Below are 10,814 nucleotides of genomic sequence, written 5' to 3' on the forward strand. Positions count from 1 at the left end.
AGATACATTTTTTTAAAAATAAAAAATGTTTAGAGAAGGATTTCAAAAGATGGCACTTGGCAGTTGACTTTCCTTCCAACCAATCCCACGTCAGGAGAACTCATGATTTAAATTTTCTGACCAATCATATTTATCAATAGTAATGTGGTGCCGCCTCTGACGTAGAGGGACAGTTTGTTCATTTCACAGCTAATTGTGGATATCGGTACGAAGAAAAATGTTTATTTTTTGACACTCGGCTCTTTATAATAAGCATGAGAACCCGACAAGTTGGATAAACGAGAATATTTATTAAACTACAGGAAGGTAAGCGGTAACAACGGTTGTTTTGACGGCTAAACTAGCATTAGCAAATCTCTCTTCATACACTTCCTGCCTTTAGCCAGCCGGGGTTAGCGTAATATTGACTTCTTCGGCCAGTGTTGCAACCATTTGTTGCAGTGTAATAACACCGAGGCTACGTTATGCTACCTACAACAAGTAGTCCGATTTTATATTTATAAATCAAGGCTTAGTTTGTGTGTAACGTGAGAGGATTGCTGTCGGTTTGGGATCGGGGCGTTTCTCCCCTCTCATCAGGACCGCTTCTTCCTGGAGTGAAGCAAACCGTTACTTTCGCTTAAATCAAAATGTATTTTGCCATTTTGTATTAATGGCAAAATACAGCTTTTGCTGTACATATAGATTATAAAAATCACTGACATTTGCACTTAAGATACAGGTGAACGTTCTATTATTTCTAACATGGTTTTCTCAAATTAGGAAGAGTTCCCAGTCCTTTTGAAGGATGGAGACTCTGATTCCCACTATCAACCGGCTGCAGGAGGTCTTCCTGACCGTGGGGGCAGAAATCATACAGCTTCCTCAAATAGTTGTGGTTGGATCTCAGGTTAGTCAATAAAACGGGTAATCAGAAAGTAAAGTGTCCTTTTCAGTGTATTCTGCAGGGCAGGTAGCTGGAGAAAAAAACAACGTTGGACTCTAAAGTGCATTTGAGAGGTTTTGATACACCTTGAATTTCTCACAGGTCTGTGTGTATTATTGGAATTTAAAATGATTGAACAGGGTTCTGTGGCTTGTTCATAGCTATGGATCTTGTTTTATTGCTAACTCTGCTACAGACCTGTCCAGAACTTTATTCCTGGCCTTTCTGGTATACTCCTTTGTCTTTTTCATGCTATTTGTTCACTAAAGTCCCCCCCGCCCCCCCAAAAAAAAAAAGTTTGAGGCCTTTAATGAACAGCTATTTTTATCCTGAGATTAATACACAGGTTAATTGTATTTGTTAGTTTACTTCCACAGGCAAGGAGTTACACATTAATTTAGGGGTATCAGTGTATGTGGATGTATTTACACAATTTTTTCCCCCTACAACAGAGCAGTGGGAAAAGCTCGGTGTTGGAGAGCCTGGTCGGACGAGATTTCTTGCCTCGAGGATCAGGAATAGTCACAAGACGTCCCCTTGTCTTGCAGCTGGTTAATGTCCCTCCTCTGAAGGAAAGACTAAAATCTGAGAATGGTACCTAAGCTTTAATCGTCCTTATTTTATGTCAGTAAAATTGTTTTCAGTTTAAATGCCTGAACTGAGGATGTAAGTAGCTTAAAGAGATACGGCTGACATTTCTGTGAAGTTACTGAGACGGCTTTAACTTGCTTTTGTGTGCTACTTTCTTTAACGTACTATTTGAACTTCTGCTTATATCGTGCGTCTTCACTTTCACTTTCCTAACATAAAGCCTTTTTTCCCTCTTCTTCTTCACCACTTTTTTAGGAAATGGGATTAAGCAAAATGCTCAAAACAGCTACCCAGGTCTCTGTATATTTAATCCGCATGGGCTTGTCATCTTCATTCAATGTTTTATCACATCTTTCACTCATTTTGTGCAGTATTCAACTCAAACAGCGCATTGGTGTTATTTTTCAAAAATATTTTTACCTACACTTTGTCTTATTTGCATACTGTTAAAAGAATCTAATTTTTTTTGTTCAGGGATTAAAGCTGAAGAGTGGGGTACTTTCTTGCACTGCAAGAATCAGGTATGCTTTTCTTTGCAGTCAGGTAGGCATTTCCTTGGTTGTGTGTCATAAGTTAAGTTAAATGCATAACACATGTCTTTCTGGCATACATTTTGCAGATCTTTACAGATTTTCAGGAAATCCGTAAGGAGATTGAATCAGAGACAAACCGAGGCACTGGTGATAATAAGGTATAAAGATTTCTTGAAATTGGATCAGAAAGTAATATTTGCTTTTTCTGCTTTGTTATTGTTTGATACACATTCGTTGTTTTCCAGGGAATCAGTCCTGATGCCATAAATCTGAAGATTTTCTCCCCCAATGTTCTTAATTTGACTCTGGTTGACTTACCGGGAATCACCAAGGTAAACTCAGCCGCCATTTGTTTTTCCTTTTAAAAAAATGGCAATAGTGAAGTCAGAAACTCTCATCAGTTTATCTTGTGTGCTTTGAATATTTTAACATGTCACCCCCCCTATTGTTGCCACTCCAGGTTCCAGTTGGGGACCAACCTGAAGACATTGAAGCTCAAGTCCAAGAAATGATCCTGTCCTTCATCTCCAATCCAAACTCCCTTATTCTTGCAGTGTCCCCGGCTAACTCGGACTTGGCCACCTCCGATGCGCTGAAACTGGCTCGTGAGGTCGATCCAGATGGTAAGACGTCTTGTTTTCTTTCTCGTGGCTCATACTATCCACAAGTAATCAGGAATGAGTGCGTTTTAAATGATTAACTATGCAGGAAGATTTCAGTTTATTAAGATGGATAGTGTGTACAGTTGTCAGCGTTCAGGCTTTCAGCAATTACTTTACAAAGGAGCGTTGCTCTCAGTGCATTTTGAAGAGTTGATGGGTCAGTAGATGTAGTGTATATATATATATATATATATATGTCTTCTCAGAGGCTATTAGATTGTTCTTGGAATCTGTACAGTGATTGGAAATCAGGCTGTCTGTATCAGTTTAAATGTTCCATTTTATTACATACATTGCAGTCTTGATATGTTCTGTACTACTCTGCCTGTGAGCTGTGATATTGACTTCTGTTGGTGTTTGTTTGCTTTACATCTGTCAGGTCGTCGGACACTGCTTGTTGTTAGCAAACTGGACCTGATGGACGCTGGAACCGATGCTCTAGAAGTCCTTCTGGGTCGGGTCATTCCCATCCGGCTTGGGATCATCGGGGTGGTAAACAGGTTTGGAATTTAATTGGTTTAAGTTTGATAGTGTTGTTTTGTTTTCATTCTCTCTAAAACCAGGAAGCTGGAGCACATCACCACAGTTTTAAAGTCTTTACATTTGGTCCCTGTAGCTCAGAGAATAGACTTTAGAATACCTCTGTTAGTTTATAAATCACTGAATGGTTAAGTATCAAGATGCGTTAAAAATGTGTGATTCTGATCACAGATTTTTCCAGACCACTAGTGTAATCTTTTGGTTATAGAGAAGCAGCATTCAGTTTCTATCCTTCATTAATCTGGAACAAATTTCCAGAAAACTCCTGAAAACTGAGTTTCTTTAAATCAAGACCTGCTTAGAGTGTGTTTGATTCATAATAACTTGAACATCGATCAATAAATGTGATGGATATCTGCTTGTAGATTTTTATGATTTTTTAAATTATTTGTTTCATAGATGATTACTGTGATAGGTTTTATGCACTTTTGAACTCCATTGTTCCTGAAATGTGCTACACAAAGAAACTTGACTTAATCAGTGATGTCCCTCCTTACTGCTTCTAGGAGCCAGCATGACATCAACACCCAGAAGACCCTGCAGGACTCAATGAAAGACGAACAGGCTTTCCTGCAGCGCCACTACCCCTCGCTCGCCTCGCGGGCCGGCTCACGCTATCTGGCCAAAACTCTGAGCAGGCTGCTCATGCACCACATCCGGGACTGCCTGCCAGACCTCAAAACCAGGGTGACGGTGCTGAGCTCCCAGTACCAAGCGCAGCTCAACAGCTACGGTCAGCCGGTGGAGGATCACAGCGCCACTCTGCTGCAAATTGTCACTAAGTTTGCCAGTGATTATTGCAACACCATCGAGGGAACAGCCAGGCACATCCAAACGTCCGAGCTGTGAGTGCCTCCTCTCTCTTTCAGCGTCCACACTGAAGAAAATGTTTTGCTCAGAATCAAAACACGGTGCCTGATTTTAACAGAATCGACTTTATTTCACAAGCTATTCTTGCAGTTAAAAAAAAAAATCAACAAAAGGAGTATGCGTTTAAGACTTACTTTTTAAAAATCTTTTACATTAAACACATGTTTTAAACCTTTTTTGATGATGTACTTATTTTTATCTAAACACCACAGTTTTAAAAAAAGAAAATGTGCATATGGGGGTAGTAACCTCAAGTTAGTATGAAATGTTCTACATTCATGGTTCCCCGTTTAAAATTTAAACAAAATTTTATGTAGTTCTGTTAATGGGGCTAATTTTAATGTGGTCAAATCAGTCAAAATAACATCACACAGTAATAATGATTCAGTATTTAATCCTATAGTAAAATGACAGTAGCATTTTATTAACTCCCTGCCTGTATTTCTCACAGATTCTCGTTTGGTCTAGTGGCTCATCTTGACATAAGCTCCCAGTTTAGATGGTTTCATTTTTTTTAAAGTTACAAAAACTTTCCTGTGGTGGTCTGTGTTGCAACAAATCTGAAGAAGCCGAAGATATAATATCGATATAATCAATATAAAAATTAAATATGCAAAGATACTAATTTGTGTCAAAACTAACTCGTTCCCATTTGCACAAATTGTCGTACTTCTTCCGGCAGCAGAGCTGCAGTGGCAGAGACACTTTGCCCCTCCCCTCCCAGAGCCAATCAACAAACTGCATCTGGAAGTTATAAACTCTGCTAACATGGCAAGTTCATCCATTTAACAAAGTGTGATCCTCTTTAGGCAGCCAGGCAAACACAAACGCTTTGTTCGCAGAATCTTTTCCTTTGAGTCAGATGAAAAAGGAAATACCAAAGGATGCTGCGTGCTAGCTGTGCAAATGCTACAACACTCATGTTTGAGAGATCCAAGTATTCTTGATATCGCTCCCCTGACTTATGCAAACACACAGGTGGGGAGGGAAGGCAAAGGGCGACGTCAATATTTTTCCGATGCCGATGGAGACAATGACAGATAAGCACATCTAAAATCCGCGACCGACGTGGAGGATGAGATAGCAGAGGTGTAACAGAAAACTGGATCGATGGCATTTGAGGAGAAGGCAGAGCTCGTTCATGAACCTGACCCACTGAAGAGTAGATTCAGTTCACTGGCTCTATCCAGACCTCCATCATTCTAATTCTCCTTCAGCTTGAAACCTGCTTTTCTTCTTGATCCCTGATCACATCTCTTACATTGTTTGCTGAAGTTTGCTCCTGGGCATTTACCCGAATCCCTCCTCGCTTGTCTAATCTGGACCTTTGGTTGTTTTTGTCCACTTCTCAGTAATTTCCTGTCTCTCTTCCTGAAACCTCATTTTATCTTAAGCAGTTCCTTCACTGTCGATCCAGGGTTTGTTATTGTCGAGGCGCCTCACTGATCCGCTGGGGATTTTTTTTTCCTACACAGACTTTTGACTTTAATAAACAAGCCATCTGTATCTGTGGTGCTTTTAAAACGCCAAGGAAAAGACTGGATTTGAGCAGTGAAAACCCCAACAAAGAGAAAACAAGTATGCCTTAAAAAACTCTGTTTTTTCACATTCAGATGAGCTGAATTAATAAATTAATAAAATAGTCGTGAAAATTATTAATGAGCTCTTGATGGGGGTGAACATAACTATACAGACAAGGTGATTGCTGCACAATACAAGGGTTGAAAAAAAGGTTTAATTGTGAGTAGGCATTTCTTGAAATAATTGTTAACTAATGTAGAAATTGATTAATCATTAAGTAAACACATTCAAAAAATGTAATTTGCTTAAAATAAACACATTCAGATCAGTGTAGACTGTACAATGTATATTATATATATATATACATTTTGAATTTAAGATAAAAACACCTTTATCTGAAAATGTTTACACAACATTTATACAATGTTTATTTTGTGAATTAAAAAAAATAAAATTTAATAAAAAAAATTAATTTAATTACATATTTTTCTGCCTCTTTTCGTATATTTCTAGTGTTGCATTAAAAAGTCCAAGGTATTTAATGAAGTGAATGCAGAATTGTCAGAATAATCAATTTCTAAAATAATCATTAATTGCAACGCTACACAATTCACATTTCCTGAATGTGAATCATAATATAGGAAGCCATTTTTTATTTTTTTTATTTTTAAGGAGAATGGTGTCAACTAAACTCTGCAAATATTAGAGCAGCATGAGATTAAATAAACGAGAACTGTATCAACATGAGAGCTCATTTTAGCCACTCATTGGTAAAATGGTTGACATGCATTAAAAGGGGAGATTTTTAGCAATTTTTGCAGAAGTTAGCAGGCCGGTCCCTGGATTGTGATCTTACACCTTCAGAGTGTAAACTGAAGTGTTTTAAGCTTCTTCTTTTGGGACTGTCCAGCTCTTCAGCTCTCTCACCAGCAGGCGATTAATCCACTTGAAAGTGTCGAGAGCAAATATTGACCTTAATTTTTTTGGTTCGACCGCATTTAATATGGGCTCAATTATTGCAGCTAACTCACACTCACGGCTGAACCCGTCTCCCCTGCAGCTGCGGTGGAGCTCGGATCTGTTACATATTCCACGAGACTTTCGGCCGCACCCTGCAGTCCATCGACCCGCTGGGAGGACTGACCGATCTGGATATCCTCACCGCCATCCGCAACGCTACGGTGAGCTGCTGATGCCGTCTGTGGCTGTTTATTCTCTTCCTTTCGGGGCGGAGAGCGGATAAATAATTGCACTGCTTTCGCCCTGCAGGGTCCAAGACCTGCACTCTTTGTGCCCGAGGTGTCCTTCGAGTTGCTGGTAAAGAGGCAAATTAAGCGTCTGGAGGAACCCAGCCTGCGCTGCGTCGAGCTGGTTCATGAAGAGCTGCAGAGGATCATCCAGCACTGCTCCTCCTTTAGCACTCAGGTTAGTCAAGAGAATGTTATCCACTTTAACTTTCATGCATCAGTGGTTTATTTAATTAGAGTGTGCCTCTGTGTGTATTAAAGGAGCTGCTGCGATTTCCCAAACTGCATGACTCCATTGTGGAAGTTGTGACTGGATTATTGAGGAAGCGCTTGCCAATCACAAATGAAATGGTAATCCGCAGCTTCACTATAATAATGCTGGGTTAACTGCTGGCAACAAAAAGCTTTTTTTTTTTTTTTTTTGGCTGAGATCAGTTTCCAGTTGTCATTTTGACCTACCAAGTCCAGGCTTCTTTCTCTAAGAACAATAAAACAGGAGGAGAAATCAGTATGCTGCCAGTTTATGACCAAAGTTGTGGTTTTAAGTTGAAAATGCAAGTACAATATGCTCCAAATTTATGGATCAAAACATTTGTACCTAATTTATATCAGATTTTTTTTCTTTTGTTTGACCTTTATTTACATAGTTACATACTCATTTAGATCCAAGGTCTCATTTACAAGAGAGAAATATATTGCAAAAAATGATTCTTAATTCTCTGTATTTGATCTCCTGATCAGGAGGAAAATTGCCAGAATCTGATCTCAGTCTGATTGATTAGTGGGCCTCTATTGATTATAGGAAACAACAAAATCACACTGACATTTTTGAGCCATTTTGTTCTGTTTTTGTGTGTCAGGTGCACAATTTAGTGGCCATAGAGCTCGCTTATATCAACACAAAGCATCCGGACTTTACAGATGCAGCGCAGGTCTCGGCATCCGTCAACAGCCAGCAGGTATAATCTGTTTGTTTGTGTCCTACAGCAAACCTTCACGTCTCTCACTCATCCTGACAAATCAAACAGCAGGCGCTGCGGTCGACGAAGCCACAATCTGTATGTTTCACATCCAAGCGTTATACGACGTGAGATTCACACTCAGTGAAATTGCTTTTTTTTTGCCCATTGCCTTTGCTGCATTCCTGCTCTCAGGCTGACGCCACTGATGGAGGGAAGCGGTGGAAGAACGAGAAGGTTAGTGAGGAGAGAACTCCAGCCGTGGGGTTTGGCAGTCCGAGTAAAAGCCAAGCCATTAACCTCCTTGACACGGTGAGTGATGGGATCATTAGAAGCGCGAGACATTTAGGATTTAATTGATCCCGCATAAAGTTTCACGTCGCATTCTATCTGCCAGGCAATGCCCGCATCCCGCAAACTGAGCGCGAAGGAGCAGCGGGACTGCGAGGTCATCCAGCGACTCATCAAGTGCTACTTCCTGATTGTTCGAAAAGGCATCCAAGACAGGTTCGATTTGACTAGGACACACCCAGAACACCAGAGGGCTCCCACTGCCCCTCTGAGTCGGTTGTTCCATTCAGCTGATTGTCACTCTCTGACTTTTGAAACTTTCTTGGCTATGTGTGTGTGTTTGTGTGTGGGCGTGTGTATGCGTGTGTGTGCAGCGTGCCCAAGACAGTGATGCATTTCCTGGTGAATCATGTGAAGGAGCATCTGCAGAGCGAGCTGGTGGGTCAGCTCTATAAGCAGCCGCTGCTGCAGGAGCTGCTCATCGAGTCGCAGGAAACCGCGCAGCATCGCACCGAGGTCGCTCTGATGCTCGAGGTAAAACTGATGGATGCTGCTTTAGAATAAATAACAAACACCAAATAATTTTTTTTTTAGGTCAGCAATTTAACCATCTTCTTTCGCTTGTTTTGTTTATTTCCCCCTCAGGCTCTTAAAAAAGCCAGTACCATCATCTCAGAGATTCGGGAGATGCATCTGTGGTAGCCAGAAGAAATTGGGTTGCTTGATCAGCGGGTAGCTTTGAGTTTGAGTTTATGTGAGTTTACTGTAAACTGAGTCTGTGGAGCAGGAACACCTAAGATCAGCTTTTTTTTCCCCCATTGGCTTTGTTGTTGAGCACATTGAGGCTGTGTTTAACTGTGAATGTTGGGTATAGAGGACCATTATTTATCCACTCAGGCCAAAAGTCTTTTTTTATCTAAGTACCACATGTGGAAAAACAGCCAGGAACAAAATCTGTTTTCTTTTGGTTAGTTTTTTTTCCTTTCTTTTTTTAAATTTATTTATTTTTTTATTTTGCTTCAGGACAATGTGTTTGTTTTAATTTAGAGGATTCTGCTATAATTGTAAAAGTATTGTAAATGATATGTGAATTATTTATGCTTCTATTTTGTTATCAAACGGTGTTAACCCTTTGCAGTTATTGGATGCTAAAGAAGTGTTAGGACTTTTTATTTCAGCTTCAGTTTGTCCATCACACTGTTCCTGCAGATTAAAGTCCTTCTCAGAAAGCCAGAGGAAATGGTGGCGTAACCAAAAGGTTTCCACGACTGTATGAAACGTAGAATAATGCGGCGCTGCTGCCCCTCCAGCACCTGTAGCTGTGCACTGCCATCAGCTGGCTGAAAGAAGGATATTAAACTTTTCCCTCATTTACAAAAAGGTTGGAAGTATCTCTGGTTTTGCCAAATGCAGGCCCTGACGGTGTGTGAACTAAAACAGCAACGCTGTTCTAAAGCTGCAGTAAGCAATCCATTAGCGACAGTAAGATATAAAACAATAAAACCAATTGGACTGTGCTGCACATTAAAACTTTTATGTAAAAACTGTGATGCCATGAACCCATAGTCATATTTTCATGCCGGCCGTTTTCCCCTTTGTAAATTCAAAAACCAACACAACATCGATCGTAACACTGCAACACAACAGTGAAGTCACACACTGCAGTCAATTTCCTAAAAATGATTCTGTGACTAGATGTTGGTTTTTCAGCTCTGTAGCTCTGGTAAACATCATCGTTTATTGCGGAGTCACATTTACATATCAGCTCATTTGTATTGCAGCAGCTTTTGTGTGTCGTCATTAAGGAAAGCTTTCCCACCATTCATTTCCATGTTTGGTTGAGATAGAGAGAAGGAGCATCACTTAGTGCTGATTACTGAAATGTCTGTCAAATGATGGGAATACAGAAGTAGAGCTGTTTGACTTTATATCCAAATAGCTACTTTGTTACATTTTCCCACATCAATTCCTAATTTCTTATGTTATTCATGTTCTTTGAAAATGCCCTTAAAATGAAGAACTCAGGATTCAGCTATTTTCCTGTATTTTTTTTTTCTTTCACTGATGTAAACATGGACCCATTCTGCCTGCACTCTGACCTTTTCTCTAAATATTTTAGAAGATGTTTCATCTGTTGCTTGTTCTCAAGTTTCATTGTAGTGAGCAATTCCTCCTTAAGTTTAGCTCTCTTAAAAAATGAGCAGGATTCCTACTTGGTCTGGGAAAACATTCCTTTTTTTTATCCATTCATGATGATGGGTACTACTGGAAATATGAGTTTTTATGTAACCATCAGACAGTAGCTCCATAGTCCTGTCCTAAAGTCACACCTTATGAAACCCCCCGTTTACCTCCGCATGTATGTGCTCAGTGTGCATGTGCAGACGTGTGAATGAACGTGCGTTTTGTATTATTTAACTGTATATTGTATAGGCTGCTGCGTCCGAGTTCATGCCTGCCAATATTTGTGATACGTGTCTGTTGAAATGAAGTCCAAGAGGCTCATTAAACTTTAAACAATGGAGACTTTATGAGTAGGAGTTTGTTTTTCTACATCAGATATGTTATAAACTCTTATCACACACCTTTGTGGGTCGTGTGCACCACCAAAGCTGCTTTGTTTGTGGTTGTGAAGTCTCACTTCAGAGCGACCGCCCCGATTCTCCTTTGCTTGA

General features: G+C 40.0%; 1 protein-coding gene across 3 annotated transcripts; it reads left to right on the forward strand.

Moving 5' to 3' along the window:
- The first annotated feature begins 141 nt into the window (after positions 1 to 141).
- Positions 142 to 10,670, forward strand: si:dkey-32e23.4 (dynamin-1-like protein). Of its 3 annotated transcripts, XM_044111140.1 has the most exons (18): positions 142 to 306; positions 763 to 889; positions 1,378 to 1,519; positions 1,772 to 1,810; positions 1,991 to 2,037; positions 2,136 to 2,207; positions 2,295 to 2,381; positions 2,510 to 2,672; positions 3,091 to 3,211; positions 3,758 to 4,096; positions 6,703 to 6,823; positions 6,912 to 7,067; positions 7,151 to 7,240; positions 7,750 to 7,848; positions 8,044 to 8,160; positions 8,246 to 8,355; positions 8,514 to 8,673; positions 8,785 to 10,670. In XM_044111140.1, the coding sequence occupies exons 2-18, from the start codon at positions 788 to 790 to the stop codon at positions 8,839 to 8,841; spliced, it is 2,022 nt and encodes a 673-aa protein (XP_043967075.1). In that variant the 5' UTR covers positions 142 to 306; positions 763 to 787; the 3' UTR covers positions 8,842 to 10,670. The 3 variants fall into 3 exon arrangements, 2 of the variants coding, with proteins under 2 accessions (XP_043967075.1, XP_043967076.1); XR_006370142.1 differs by lacking the exons at positions 7,750 to 7,848; positions 8,785 to 10,670 and adding an exon at positions 7,877 to 7,947 and having other exon boundaries at positions 8,514 to 8,655; XM_044111141.1 differs by lacking the exon at positions 1,772 to 1,810.
- The last annotated feature ends 144 nt before the right edge of the window (positions 10,671 to 10,814 follow it).

Source organism: Gambusia affinis, linkage group LG03, assembly GCF_019740435.1.
Source record: "Gambusia affinis linkage group LG03, SWU_Gaff_1.0, whole genome shotgun sequence".
Lineage (NCBI taxonomy): Eukaryota > Metazoa > Chordata > Actinopteri > Cyprinodontiformes > Poeciliidae > Gambusia > Gambusia affinis.

Coding starts and splice junctions, on each gene's coding strand:
- si:dkey-32e23.4 (XM_044111140.1), top strand. CDS start 788: ATGGAGACTCTGATTCCCACTATCAACCGGCTGCAGGAGGTCTTCCTG. Junction 2,208..2,294: donor GAGGCACTGGTGATAATAAG/GTATAAAGATTT, acceptor GTTGTTTTCCAG/GGAATCAGTCCTGATGCCAT. Junction 8,161..8,245: donor CCATTAACCTCCTTGACACG/GTGAGTGATGGG, acceptor TCTATCTGCCAG/GCAATGCCCGCATCCCGCAA.